We start from the raw sequence: 15,313 nt of genomic DNA on the forward strand, positions 1-15,313 counted from the left end.
CCATCAGTAAAGACCTAAAGATCCAGTGTACATCATTAGCAGCCAAATCTAAAGATGGGCTGTCTTTGTCTTTGGTTTCATATTTCTGTGTTTGATGAAGTTCATATCTCTTTAAAGTTATATTTCAACCAAGAGGAGGTCGACTCCATTGTTCATCACTGTAAAGCTCTATCCCTAATTAGCTACCCTAGCCCTAAGCCTAGCTCAGCAACAGTGGCTCGTAGGGCCTCAGCTCTGGTGCTGTAATCCTGATGAGGTCCTCACACCCAGACCGGTGCTCTGGCCTGATGAGGTCCTCACACCCAGGCCGTGCTAGGGCCCTGATAACAGAGTGAGCAGTGTGCTGTACCCTCAGCTCTTTGTAGCTCAGCTCTGAAACATCAGGATCCTCATGAACCAAAGTTAACCTGAGGGTCTGATCCGTGATGAACTGTGTTTTCTGTTGGCGGTTCTCCACCATGTCAGAGGTTCACTGGCTGCTGGTGCGTGGAGGTGGTATTGATCTCTGATGACAGGATCAGCCTTGATCAGAAGGGCATGTTTAATCAGGGACCTATCTCTGATTTTATAGTTTATATTTGAAACCATTTTTCTATATTTAATCACATTTTAATGAGAATTGTTCTGACTAATAATTTCAGCCCCTTTGTTCCTTATTTCATAAAAATTCCATAAATTGTACAAATTTATTAGAATCATTTTGGCCCTTCATTTTTCTATAAACACAAACGATTCATTCTAGGAACTGCGACCAAGACAGAGAGAACTGACAGCACTCGGCCGTTGACCTGTGCCATTTCTAGTCACTCGTCCATCCTGAGGGTGTGTGTGGTCACCTAGCCTAACCCTGGTGTGTAATGTTACATCCTGGTCTGTTTAGAAGGTTTGTGTTAACCTTAATCTGTATGACTATATGTTTTTGTCTTTGAGTGGAATCACAGTTTTGGATTGTTACTTTTGAATGTTGTTCTGGTTTTGGAATTTAATTCTTAGAAAACTTTCAGTAAATAATTTTTATTTAGAATAATTTCTGAGGAGGATGTTTAGTGAATTTTCTCCCAGTTATGGAAGGATCAACTTGGAATCTTTAGTGAGTTAAATCTTTATGTTAGAATTGTAAACCTGGAATCGTTCTAGTGATTTGTATTCCTGTTTTTGATTTCTCAGGGTGAAAATAGACGAACAAATCAACTGGAAATCACATCGTAAACACGCACAGCCTAAAGTGTCAAGAAGCACAGCAATAATAAACAGAGACCAACAGGTTTTAGATCACAAATCACTCCACATTCTCTACTGTTGTCAAGTTTTACCATATCTGAATAACTGTGCTGAGGTTTGGGGCAATAATTACAAAAGTACAACACATTCATTATTCATTCTGCAGAAGAGAGCTATACGGATCATACATAAAGCTGGATGTCAGGATCACACCAATTCACTTTTCTTACACTCAAAATTACTCCAATTTACATATCTTGTAGAATTTCAAACAGCCTCAATACTATTCAAAGCAAACAAATAATTCAATACCACAAAATATTCAAAAATTGTTCACTGAAAGAGAAGGGGCTTCTAATTTAAGGGGAAATTTTCATTTTAAAACAAGGACTGTGTGCACAGCGAGAAAAAGTTTTAGTATTTCTGTTTGTGGTGTGAGACGATGGAACAGTCTGAATGTGGAGCTAAAGGAATGTCCAAACATAAATCAGTTCAAAAAGCAATATAAGGGGCTGATTTTCACCAGGTACAGGGAGGAGGACAGGGTTTACAGCTTACAGCTTATTTACCTGTTTTCTTATTTATTCTTTCTTGTTTATCTTAAGGTTAAGTGTAGTTTGTGTTGTATTTCTCTGTAAATACCTGTTTAAATTCCCTAAATATCATCTCTTGGTTGTTTAAACATGTTTGAATGGGGTAAAATATTTATTATCATTTGATACAGATAACTCTATCTGTGATTGTTTTTGTTACAGATTAATAAACAGTTCTATTTTTGTACAAAGAAGCTCATAAGAGGTCAAATCTTGAATCAGAAAGATTTTTGGCACAACTTAAAGCTTGTTGCTCTGGGTAGCTTATCTATATTGTGTAGAATGATATTATTGTAGAAATCAATCTGAACTGTTATAATGTATTAAGAAGGGGTGGGATTAAATAAGTTTGCACTTCTTCCCACTCCTTTCCCAACATGTATTCCTGATCATTAAGTGTTCTTGTAATTGTTTTGTTTCATCTCTCTTCAGAATTTTTTCGTGTCTTCTGTAGGAACTATACCATTTTTCATCATTATGCTTTTAACATGTTCAAAATAAACTTCACTAACTAACACACCCAGACTGGTGCTGTAGTCCTAATCAGGTCCTCACACCCAGACTGGTGCTGTAGTCCTAATCAGGTCCTCACACCCAGACTGGTGCTGTAGTCCTAATCAGGTCCTCACACCCAGACTGGTGCTGTAGTCCTAATCAGGTCCTCACACCCAGACTGGTGCTGTAGTCCTAATCAGGTCCTCACACCCAGACTGGTGCTGTAGTCCTAATCAGGTCCTCACACCCAGACTGGTGCTGTAGTCCTAATCAGGTCCTCACACCCAGGCTGGTGCTAGCCCTGATAACAGAGTGAGCAGTGTGCTGTATCTTCAGCTCTTTGTAGCTCAGCTCTGAAACATCAGGATCTTCATGAACCAAAGTCAACCTGAGGGTCTGATCCGTGATGAACTGTGTTTTCTGGCGGTTCTCCACCATGTCAGAGGTTCACTGGCTGCCGGTAAGTGGAGGTGGTATTGATCTCTGATGACAGGATCAGCCTTGATCAGAAGGGCATGTTGAAATTTATCAGACCACTATAAGAGCTAGTCCAGTGGTCAGAGGAATCAGATCAGTCAGTGACAGATAACTGTGAGTGGAGTTTTATTCTGACTAACCTGAAGATCATTTCAACATGATTTGGTTTGTTTTGTTGTTCTGTGGATTGGCTTTGGCTCAGGATCAGACTACTGGTTTAAGCACTGATTCAGGGCAGTGTTTGACTGACATTTGTGAGCTTGGGAAAATGCTCAATGCCATGTCTGAAACACTTAACGCTTTAAAAACCAGAATGAGTGACAGTGAAACCAAGCTGAGGGAGAGTGAAAATCAGATTCGTGGACTGATGAACAAAGGTAAAGTGGAGATTTATTTATTCTGTCATAGCGTGTTCTAGCGTGTTCACAGACACTAAAAACATATCAAAGTTTTGTGTTTGGGTGTGTGAAAATCTTATTTTGATTTAAAAAAAATGTTGAAGTTTCTCATGTAGGAACAGCAAAAAAAAAAAAAAGCGTTTTGTCTTTTAGAATCATCCAAACTATCATTGAATGAATTTGAAGTGACGAGCTGAAACCAACCAGAGGTCTGTCTTTTAGAGTGAGGGTTAACAGGAGGGTTATCATGAAGTATACTGAAGTTCATTGAAAGGCACCCAGCATGACATATTATAACTGACATTTGACCTTTGAAGACTTTTGGTCATGATGACACAAACATATTGGTTGGTTCCTTTTTTAAATAACATTTAATTTCTCCATCACAAACTAACATAGTTGTAATTCTTTCTTTGAAGAAACAACCAGAGTGGCCTTCAGTGCAGCACTGGGAGGAAGCGGAGGAAACTTCGGACCTTTTAACACTGAAATAACTTTAATCTACAAAACAGTGAAAACAAACATCGGGAACGCCTACAATTCAGCCACAGGTAAGACTCAGAGACACTCAGTTGGCCGTGTATTTTTTTCGTGGACCACTTATGGGTAGTAACTACCAAAGTTTGAGCAGCTGGATCAGGTTCGACTTATTCTGATGGTCAGATTCAGCTGGAAATTTTCCAGCTGATGTTTGTCTCTCAGTTCATCTATGCATTTATTGATCTATGCTTCCTGTGCTGCCATGGGGGTTCTAATATTCTCTCTTTCTCCCAGGTATCTTCACCGCTCCTGTGGCAGGTGTTTATTACTTCACCTTCTTCTGTAACGCTAATAGGGGCCAAAAACTTCTCCTGGAGCTCCACAAGAACTCAGAGAAAATAATCTCGGTTGTTGAGCTCAATTCAGACGCTGACAGTGATGATAATGGAGGAAATGCTGTGTTTCTTCAGCTGCAGCAGGGAGACCAGGTGTATGTGAGAATGATGGAAAATACACACGTTTATGGAGGCGACTACCATACAACTTTTAGTGGTTTTTTGGTCTCTCAAATGTGAGATTGGACACTGATCCAATCTATCATCATTCTGTTTGATGAGAGTACTTAGTTGATTATAATATAGAAAGTTTTACATGAAGATTAGCAGTAATATCACCTCTTTATTCTCTGTGATGCTGAAGTCTGATGTGAAGTCAACAGGATATTTTGAAAGAAATAAAAATGTAAAAACTGCTCAAACATCAACAGCTCCTCTGTACCTTAATCTTACCTGACCCTCCCCACAGGATTAACCATGTCCATGTTTTCTTTGCATTTCAATGTTTTTGTCTTCAGTAAAACCTGATTAATATTGTTCATACACTGATTTAGCATTGATATTCCAAGATGACAACATGAGACTAACTCTGGGATTGTCAATCTTTCCATCATGTTCACCTTTCAATAAAGTTTACTTCAAATTCTCTTTTCTCACCGTGTTTCATTGGTGGTCATCAGGGTTTACTCCAGACGTTTTTCTGGCCTCAAATCCATGAACATTTCAGGCCCCCTGTGGTCAAAGTGAGGCCCTCTGATATGCCCCCTCTACACCCCCCTGAAATAAAGAGGCGATTCTGAGTAATGATTAAATCATCAAACCAGTACTACCACAGACCCGTCTGTTAGCAGAAGTGTTATCTGGAAAAATTCACAAATGATTCTTAGTCCCACCAGAGACTCATGGAGAGACCGGAGGAATCGAAGCAGAAGACTGAAGCCAAAGGACCGATGTTTAACAGTCCATGGGACGTCCTTCTCTCTGCAGCGTCAGTTGAAGTGACGTCAGTTTGTGATGACAGTGTCAGCTGATCATCAATCAGCTGATCATCAATCAGCTGATCATCAATCAGCTGATCATCAATCAGCTGTCAGGAGGCAGAAACAGCTGTGTCTGCATAATTTGTTCTGTATTTATTCTAAACAAATACCCACGTTTAGTGTTTGGTCTCAGTGTGGGATCAGAAAACACCTGCATGAAGAGAAACCTGCAGTATATAAAATATATATATGCAAACCTTTTGTACCAGCAAATGCTTTATTATAAAGTTATTTATTATCCTAATTATTCAGTGTGAAGGCTAATGATCAAACCTGACGCTCACTAACATCAGACTGAAACTTTATTGACCCTACAATGATTTAAACGTGTTTCTTCCTGACAGACTGCTGCTGTCTGACTTTAATTCTCTTCACAATCTAATAAACAGAAATTACTACTAAATAGACGACTATAACACCCAGCAAATATTAGTTGTAAAGAAGTTAAAAAACATCTCCACTCTGTCCAAACAACGTCTAGATTCAATAGAAAAGTAAATGGTTAAAAAATGTAATTTCCAGGTTGTTGAAAAGACGTCTCTATAAAGATGTGGCTGTATTATGGTCATATTTTAAACGACTATTATTGGACTCAGTTTGGACTAAAGCAGACGGACAAATCACGGATCAACTGCCCAGCTATCTTTTGACTAAATTAAGGTTATGACGGACCGAATGTAGAAAAAAAAACGTCTAAATGATGTTGGTGTTTGGTGGGAAAGGGAAGATCTTATTTATTTGATTTTATGAGCTTTAACATGTTTTATGTTTGACAGTGAACCAGAAAACAAATCAAAATTTTAGCTCAATACTGATTCACTCTTTATTATTGATTTTATTAAATATATTTTCACTATAAATGGTTATTTCAAACACTTTTTTAAATCCCAGCCCATCAGTTATTCAGCCTTTTAAAACTTCTGATGTTTATGTTCTGTTTAGAGTCCGTTGAGTCGTTTATCATCTGTTATAAATTCTGTTTCTGCTCCATTGTTTATCTCTGCTGCTGCTGTGAAGTTTCTCTGACATCGTCCAATCAGAGAATGGTATCCACTAAGGGGGCGTGTCTTTGAGCACAAAGAGTTCTGGGAAGCCTGCTCTCATGTGTCTCTGCTCATTGGTGTTCAAACCTCAGTCCTCGGTCTCATGGCTTGGGTCTTAAAACCACGTAAGGGTCTTTGGGACGGTCTTTAAGATGGCGGATCAGAAACTATTTCTGGTTCGAGCGTACCCCTAGGACCCAGGACCGACCAGTAAGAGACTTGGGATCCGGCTAATGTCTTGTGGAGGTCTGAGGCAGTGATACTCAACATGTGGCTCTTTTGTGATGATTTGTGGCTCTTTTATGTCTTCATTTGAAATATTTTACCTCCAGAAAACCTTAAAAAGGTCAACTTTAACCTCAGAAACTATCCATTGCCAGTCACATTGATCAGTTTGTTTCCCACTCTTGTACAGTTGGTTTAAATTTTCAACCTTTATGTTTTTGTTTGTATATTTCCATCGTTCTTATTTGCAATTTTCCCCCTTTTTAGCCACTTCTAATCCATTTTTCCAGATTTTTAAGCCCAAATTGCTACTTATTTTATTTTGCCCATTTTCACCAGCTTTTCCCTTTTTGTCCTGCTTTTTGCTATCTACAATTTTTTCCACTTTTTTGCCATGTTTTGCCCCTTCTCACCATTTCAGCTGCCTTTCTCCATATAACGCCACTTTTTCTCCCCATTTTTGCAGATTTTCACCATTTTTTTCCCGTCTTTGCAAGTTTTTGACCATTTTGCCACTTTTGCCCATTTTAGTCTCATTCTTTCCACATTTTTTCTTTTTGACCAATTTTTCCACCTGTTACTCATTGTTATCTTTTTTTGTTTTCATTTTTTACCAGTTTTTGTTTTGTTTATCTTTCTGCTATTTTCATTTTTTCCACCACTTTTCCAGTTTTTCTTGCACATTTACGCTGCCTTTTGCCATTGAATGCCTCTTTTTCCTATTGTTGCCACATTTTACTGTTTTTTTTAACCATTTTTGCCACCTGTAACTTATTTTATAATCAATTTTGCCAATTTTTCTATTTTTAGGGGGGATATTTTTGCCAACTTTCAGCCATTTTTTGCCATTTCTTTGCTGCTATTTGACCATTTCACCACTTTAACTTAATTTTATTGCCATTGCCATGTCTTTATCCCATGATCCGGACTTTGTAACTTGTAATTTTGAATTTTTGTCTCATAATTTTTCCTTTCTATCCCACAATTCTGACACTTTTATCTTAAAATTATGACTCAGGATTTACTTTTTTAAATAAATGCCTTATTTTCACATTTTCTTTTTTTTTCTGTTTTTTGTTTGGCAGGAATGGGCTTCTATAGACATCAACTTATTCTGGAAAAAATATTTTGTTATAGATATTATACACAAATAATGATCATGTAGTGTCCACAGACACAGAGATGTGTGTTAGTGAATATGTAGTCATATTTTCTATCTGCCAGAGAACAGAGAGCTGAGATCATCATCTTTCATAGACTACTGCTGCCATCTGGTGGCTGAAGGCGGTACTGCAGAATCCCTTCATCACTCATCAGCATTTATTAATGATGCCAGAAAAGTAATAGTGCTTATCAGTAAAAGTGCTTATCAGTAGTTACATTTCTACTTTTTTGGACTTATTCTCCTCTGTTTTTTTTACCTTTTGCTTTTTTGTATGAACACATTTTTATAAACCTCAAACGGTTGTGGCTGTGTTGTTTTTCCTTGAAGCACTGTTAATAAAATCTTTTTAATATCAGAAGTTTTTTGCTTAAACGCATTTATAGCTACATTCTCCTTATTTAATGGTTAGATTATTTAACTATTGTTATCAGGATTAATTAACCATAACACAACATGGCAGAAGACAGGCTGCCATAGCAATATAACATGAATGATACTTCTATACTCTTTTACTCTTATTGTGCTTTTTAATATATTAAAACGATTATAAAATATAGTGTTTACAAGGGACTGTTATGTGTTGTAAATTTCCTGCTAAATATGTGGCATAGAGCAGGGGTTCTCAACCTTTTCAGCCTGAGACCGGGGACCCCCGCTGCACCTGAAGGTGGTCCAACAGCCATGAACATTATAGAATAGTCATGTGGAGACAAGGCCTCTTAAAAAATTTACATCCTGTTGTTAAAAACAGAGTTAAAAAAGCTTAAATGGGTAAATAATGGGAACAAAAATAGTGGAAAAGGTGGTGAAATTGGATTTCAAAAGTAGCAGAAATGGGTTAGAAGTGCCAAAAATTAGATAAAGGTGGCAAAAATAACAAAAGAAAAATGGCAAAATGGGTTGAAGTTGCAAAAACAAGCATGTTAAGTGATAAAAGGAGATTAAAAAGTGACTGAAATGGCGTTAAAGTGCCAAAAATAGGTGGAAATTTGGTGAAATGGGCTGAAAAATTGATATAAATGGGCAAAAAAGGGTTAGCTGAGGCAGAAATTGGAAGAAATGGGTTAAACTGGCAAAAATAGGCATGTCAAAGAGTGAAGTGTGGCATAAAAAGTGGTAAATAGGGGTTAATAGTGGCAATAATGGTCAACAGAGCTAACAATAGGCGGAGAGGGTTAAGATTTGGTTTAGAAGTGGCAAAAACAGGCAGAAAAAAAAGTGGTGGAAAGGGTTTAAAAATTGAGAAAAAATGGGTTTCAAGTGGCAAAAATGTGTTAAAATTTGGCAAAATTGGTGTAAAGTTGCAACAGTGTAATTTAAAAAACATTTGTAGTTTTTTTTAAGGCATCTGGAGACCCCCTCTCAGTGTCTCTCGACCCCTAATGGGGTCCTGACTCCAATGTTGAGAAGCCCTGGTTTAAAGGACTGAAACATCATTTTACTCCTCTATAGCACTAAATATTAAACAGTGACCATACAGGCTGTTTTATTGTTCTTAGAGGGGGATTATTCTGCCTAAAACCATCCATCAGTAAAGACCTAAAGATCCAGTGTACATCATTAGCAGCCAAATCTAAAGATGGGCTGTCTTTGTCTTTTGTTTCATATTTCTGTGTTTGATGAAGTTCATATCTCTTTAAAGTTATATTTCAACCAAGAGGAGGTCGACTCCATTGTTCATCACTGTAAAGCTCTATCCCTAATTAGCTACCCCTAGCCCTAAGCCTAGCTCAGCAACAGTGGCTCGTAGGGCCTCAGCTCTGGTGCTGTAATCCTGATGAGGTCCTCACACCCAGACCGGTGCTCTGGCCCTGATGAGGTCCTCACACCCAGGTGCTAGGGCCCTGATAACAGAGTGAGCAGTGTGCTGTACCCTCAGCTCTTTGTAGCTCAGCTCTGAAACATCAGGATCCTCATGAACCAAAGTTAACCTGAGGGTCTGATCCGTGATGAACTGTGTTTTCTGTTGGCGGTTCTCCACCATGTCAGAGGTTCACTGGCTGCTGGTACGTGGAGGTGGTATTGATCTCTGATGACAGGATCAGCCTTGATCAGAAGGGCATGTTTAATCAGGGACCTATCTCTGATTTTATAGTTTATATTTGAAACCATTTTTCTATATTTAATCACATTTTAATGAGAATTGTTCTGACTAATAATTTCAGCCCCCTTTGTTCCTTATTTCATAAAAATTCCATAAATTGTACAAATTTATTAGAATCATTTTGGCCCTTCATTTTTCTATAAACACAAACGATTCATTCTAGGAACTGCGACCAAGACAGAGAGAACTGACAGCACTCGGCCGTTGACCTGTGCCATTTCTAGTCACTCGTCCATCCTGAGGGGTGTGTGTGGTCACCTAGCCTAACCCTGGTGTGTAATGTTACATCCTGGTCTGTTTAGAAGGTTTGTGTTAACCTTAATCTGTATGACTATATGTTTTTGTCTTTGAGTGGAATCACAGTTTTGGATTGTTACTTTTGAATGTTGTTCTGGTTTTGGAATTTAATTCTTAGAAAACTTTCAGTAAATAATTTTTATTTAGAATAATTTCTGGGAGGGGATGTTTAGTGAATTTTCTCCCAGTTATGGAAGGATCAACTTGGAATCTTTAGTGAGTTAAATCTTTATGTTAGAATTGTAAACCTGGAATCGTTCTAGTGATTTGTATTCCTGTTTTTGATTTCTCAGGGTGAAAATAGACGAACAAATCAACTGGAAATCACATCGTAAACACGTACAGCCTAAAGTGTCAAGAAGCACAGCAATAATAAACAGAGACCAACAGGTTTTAGATCACAAATCACTCCACATTCTCTACTGTTGTCAAGTTTTACCATATCTGAATAACTGTGCTGAGGTTTGGGGCAATAATTACAAAAGTACAACACATTCATTATTCATTCTGCAGAAGAGAGCTATACGGATCATACATAAAGCTGGATGTCAGGATCACACCAATTCACTTTTCTTACACTCAAAATTACTCCAATTTACATATCTTGTAGAATTTCAAACAGCCTCAATACTATTCAAAGCAAACAAATAATTCAATACCACAAAATATTCAAAATTGTTCACTGAAAGAGAAGGGGCTTCTAATTTAAGGGAAATTTTCATTTTAAAACAAGGACTGTGTGCACAGCGAGAAAAAGTTTTAGTATTTCTGTTTGTGGTGTGAGACGATGGAACAGTCTGAATGTGGAGCTAAAGGAATGTCCAAACATAAATCAGTTCAAAAAGCAATATAAGGGGCTGATTTTCACCAGGTACAGGGAGGAGGACAGGGTTTACAGCTTACAGCTTATTTACCTGTTTTCTTATTTATTCTTTCTTGTTTATCTTAAGGTTAAGTGTAGTTTGTGTTGTATTTCTCTGTAAATACCTGTTTAAATTCCCTAAATATCATCTCTTGGTTGTTTAAACATGTTTGAATGGGGTAAAATATTTATTATCATTTGATACAGATAACTCTATCTGTGATTGTTTTTGTTACAGATTAATAAACAGTTCTATTTTTGTACAAAGAAGCTCATAAGAGGTCAAATCTTGAATCAGAAAGATTTTTGGCACAACTTAAAGCTTGTTGCTCTGGGTAGCTTATCTATATTGTGTAGAATGATATTATTGTAGAAATCAATCTGAACTGTTATAATGTATTAAGAAGGGGTGGGATTAAATAAGTTTGCACTTCTTCCCACTCCTTTCCCAACATGTATTCCTGATCATTAAGTGTTCTTGTAATTGTTTTGTTTCATCTCTCTTCAGAATTTGTACGTGTCTTCTGTAGGAACAAGACCATTTTTCATCATTATGCTTTTAACATGTTCAAAATAAACTTCACTAACTAACACACCCAGACTGGTGCTGTAGTCCTAATCAGGTCCTCACACCCAGACTGGTGCTGTAGTCCTAATTAGGTCCTCACACCCAGACTGGTGCTGTAGTCCTAATCAGGTCCTCACACCCAGACTGGTGCTGTAGTCCTAATCAGGTCCTCACACCCAGACTGGTGCTGTAGTCCTAATCAGGTCCTCACACCCAGACTGGTGCTGTAGTCCTAATCAGGTCCTCACACCCAGACTGGTGCTGTAGTCCTAATCAGGTCCTCACACCCAGGCTGGTGCTAGGGCCCTGATAACAGAGTGAGCAGTGTGCTGTATCTTCAGCTCTTTGTAGCTCAGCTCTGAAACATCAGGATCTTCATGAACCAAAGTCAACCTGAGGGTCTGATCCGTGATGAACTGTGTTTTCTGGCGGTTCTCCACCATGTCAGAGGTTCACTGGCTGCCGGTAAGTGGAGGTGGTATTGATCTCTGATGACAGGATCAGCCTTGATCAGAAGGGCATGTTGAAATTTATCAGACCACTATAAGAGCTAGTCCAGTGGTCAGAGGAATCAGATCAGTCAGTGACAGATAACTGTGAGTGGAGTTTTATTCTGACTAACCTGAAGATCATTTCAACATGATTTGGTTTGTTTTGTTGTTCTGTGGATTGGCTTTGGCTCAGGATCAGACTACTGGTTTAAGCACTGATTCAGGGCAGTGTTTGACTGACATTTGTGAGCTTGGGAAAATGCTCAATGCCATGTCTGAAACACTTAACGCTTTAAAAACCAGAATGAGTGACAGTGAAACCAAGCTGAGGGAGAGTGAAAATCAGATTCGTGGACTGATGAACAAAGGTAAAGTGGAGATTTATTTATTCTGTCATAGCGTGTTCTAGCGTGTTCACAGACACTAAAAACATATCAAAGTTTTGTGTTTGGGTGTGTGAAAATCTTATTTTGATTTAAAAAAAATGTTGAAGTTTCTCATGTAGGAACAGCAAAAAAAAAAAAAAAGCGTTTTGTCTTTTAGAATCATCCAAACTATCATTGAATGAATTTGAAGTGACGAGCTGAAACCAACCAGAGGTCTGTCTTTTAGAGTGAGGGTTAACAGGAGGGTTATCATGAAGTATACTGAAGTTCATTGAAAGGCACCCAGCATGACATATTATAACTGACATTTGACCTTTGAAGACTTTTGGTCATGATGACACAAACATATTGGTTGGTTCCTTTTTTAAATAACATTTAATTTCTCCATCACAAACTAACATAGTTGTAATTCTTTCTTTGAAGAAACAACCAGAGTGGCCTTCAGTGCAGCACTGGGAGGAACTGGAAACTTCGGACCTTTTCACACCGACACAACTTTAATCTACAAAACAGTGACAACAAACATCGGGAACGCCTACAATTCAGCCACAGGTAAGACTCAGAGACACTCAGTTGGCCGTGTATTTTTTTCGTGGACCACTTATGGGTAGTAACTACCAAAGTTTGAGCAGCTGGATCAGGTTCGACTTATTCTGATGGTCAGATTCAGCTGGAAATTTTCCAGCTGATGTTTGTCTCTCAGTTCATCTATGCATTTATTGATCTATGCTTCCTGTGCTGCCATGGGGTTCTAATATTCTCTCTTTCTCCCAGGTATCTTCACCGCTCCTGTGGCAGGTGTTTATTACTTCACCTTCTTCTATAACGCTAATAGGGGCCAAAAACTTCTCCTGGAGCTCCACAAGAACTCAGAGAAAATAATCTCGGTTATTGAGCTCAATTCAGACACTGACAGTGATGATAATGGAGGAAATGCTGTGTTTCTTCAGCTGCAGCAGGGAGACCAGGTGTATGTGAGAATGATGGAAAATTCACACATTTATGGAGGCGACTACTACACAACTTTTAGTGTTTTTTGGTCTCTCAAATGTGAGATTGGACACTGATCCAATCTATCATCATTCTGTTTGATGAGAGTACTTAGTTGATTATAATATAGAAAGTTTTACATGAAGATTAGCAGTAATATCACCTCTTTATTCTCTGTGATGCTGAAGTCTGATGTGAAGTCAACAGGATATTTTGAAAGAAATAAAAATGAAAAACTGCTCAAACAACAACAGCTCCTCTGTACCTTAATCTTACCTGACCCTCCCCACAGGATTAACCATGTCCATGTTTTCTTTGCATTTCAATGTTTTTGTCTTCAGTCAAACCTGATTAATATTGTTCATACACTGATTTAGCATTGATATTCCAAGATGACAACATGAGACTAACTCTGGGATTGTCAATCTTTCCATCATGTTCACCTTTCAATAAAGTTTACTTCAAATTCTCTTTACTCTCACCGTGTTTCATTGGTGGTCATCAGGGTTTACTCCAGACGTTTTTCTGGCCTCAAATCCATGAACATTTCAGGCCCCTGTGGTCAAAGTGAGGCCCTCTGATATGCCCCCTCTACACCCCCTGAAATAAAGAGGCGATTCTGAGTAATGATTAAATCATCAAACCAGTACTACCACAGACCCGTCTGTTAGCAGAAGTGTTATCTGGAAAATTCACAAATGATTCTTAGTCCCACCAGAGACTCATGGAGAGACCGGAGGAATCGAAGCAGAAGACTGAAGCCAAAGGACCGATGTTTAACAGTCCATGGGACGTCCTTCTCTCTGCAGCGTCAGTTGAAGTGACGTCAGTTTGTGATGACAGTGTCAGCTGCTGATCATCAATCAGCTGATCATCAATCAGCTGATCATCAATCAGCTGTCAGGAGGCAGAAACAGCTGTGTCTGCATAATTTGTTCTGTATTTATTCTAAACAAATACCCACGTTTAGTGTTTGGTCTCAGTGTGGGATCAGAAAACACCTGCATGAAGAGAAACCTGCAGTATATAAAATATATATATGCAAACCTTTTGTACCAGCAAATGCTTTATTATAAAGTTATTTATTATCCTAATTATTCAGTGTGAAGGCTAATGATCAAACCTGACGCTCACTAACATCAGACTGAAACTTTATTGACCCTACAATGATTTAAACGTGTTTCTTCCTGACAGACTGCTGCTGTCTGACTTTAATTCTCTTCACAATCTAATAAACAGAAATTACTACTAAATAGACGACTATAACACCCAGCAAATATTAGTTGTAAAGAAGTTAAAAAACATCTCCACTCTGTCCAAACAACGTCTAGATTCAATAGAAAAGTAAATGGTTAAAAAATGTAATTTCCAGGTTGTTGAAAAGACGTCTCTATAAAGATGTGGCTGTATTATGGTCATATTTTAAACGACTATTATTGGACTCAGTTTGGACTAAAGCAGACGGACAAATCACGGATCAACTGCCCAGCTATCTTTTGACTAAATTAAGGTTATGACGGACCGAATGTAGAAAAAAAACGTCTAAATGATGTTGGTGTTTGGTGGGAAAGGGAAGATCTTATTTATTTGATTTTATGAGCTTTAACATGTTTTATGTTTGACAGTGAACCAGAAAACAAATCAAAATTTTAGCTCAATACTGATTCACTCTTTATTATTGATTTTATTAAATATATTTTCACTATAAATGGTTATTTCAAACACTTTTTTAAATCCCAGCCCATCAGTTATTCAGCCTTTTAAAACTTCTGATGTTTATGTTCTGTTTAGAGTCCGTTGAGTCGTTTATCATCTGTTATAAATTCTGTTTCTGCTCCATTGTTTATCTCTGCTGCTGCTGTGAAGTTTCTCTGACATCGTCCAATCAGAGAATGGTATCCACTAAGGGGGCGTGTCTTTGAGCACAAAGAGTTCTGGGAAGCCTGCTCTCATGTGTCTCTGCTCATTGGTGTTCAAACCTCAGTCCTCGGTCTCATGGCTTGGGTCTTAAAACCACGTAAGGGTCTTTGGGACGGTCTTTAAGATGGCGGATCAGAAACTATTTCTGGTTCGAGCGTACCCCTAGGACCCAGGACCGACCAGTAAGAGACTTGGGATCCGGCTAATGTCTTGTGGAGGTCTG

The 15,313-nt window shown here is 38.3% G+C and overlaps 1 protein-coding gene across 1 annotated transcript; it reads left to right on the forward strand.

The window, feature by feature from the left end:
• The first annotated feature begins 2,839 nt into the window (after positions 1 to 2,839).
• LOC121514196 (complement C1q-like protein 4) lies at positions 2,840 to 13,247 on the forward strand. Its single transcript, XM_041794298.1, has 3 exons — positions 2,840 to 3,163; positions 3,604 to 3,735; positions 12,955 to 13,247. Exons 1-3 carry the CDS (start codon positions 2,944 to 2,946, stop codon positions 13,245 to 13,247), a joined length of 645 nt encoding a protein of 214 aa, XP_041650232.1. The 5' UTR covers positions 2,840 to 2,943.
• The last annotated feature ends 2,066 nt before the right edge of the window (positions 13,248 to 15,313 follow it).

This window comes from Cheilinus undulatus, linkage group 8 (genome assembly GCF_018320785.1).
Source record: "Cheilinus undulatus linkage group 8, ASM1832078v1, whole genome shotgun sequence".
In the NCBI taxonomy this organism is placed as follows: domain Eukaryota; kingdom Metazoa; phylum Chordata; class Actinopteri; order Labriformes; family Labridae; genus Cheilinus; species Cheilinus undulatus.

What these genes read in the sequence shown, in the direction of transcription:
- LOC121514196 (XM_041794298.1), top strand. Translation starts at nt 2,944, where the DNA reads ATGATTTGGTTTGTTTTGTTGTTCTGTGGATTGGCTTTGGCTCAGGAT. An exon ending in TCGTGGACTGATGAACAAAG is followed by an intron (nt 3,164 to 3,603) that starts GTAAAGTGGAGA and finishes CTTTCTTTGAAG; the next exon opens with AAACAACCAGAGTGGCCTTC. An exon ending in CGCCTACAATTCAGCCACAG is followed by an intron (nt 3,736 to 12,954) that starts GTAAGACTCAGA and finishes TCTTTCTCCCAG; the next exon opens with GTATCTTCACCGCTCCTGTG.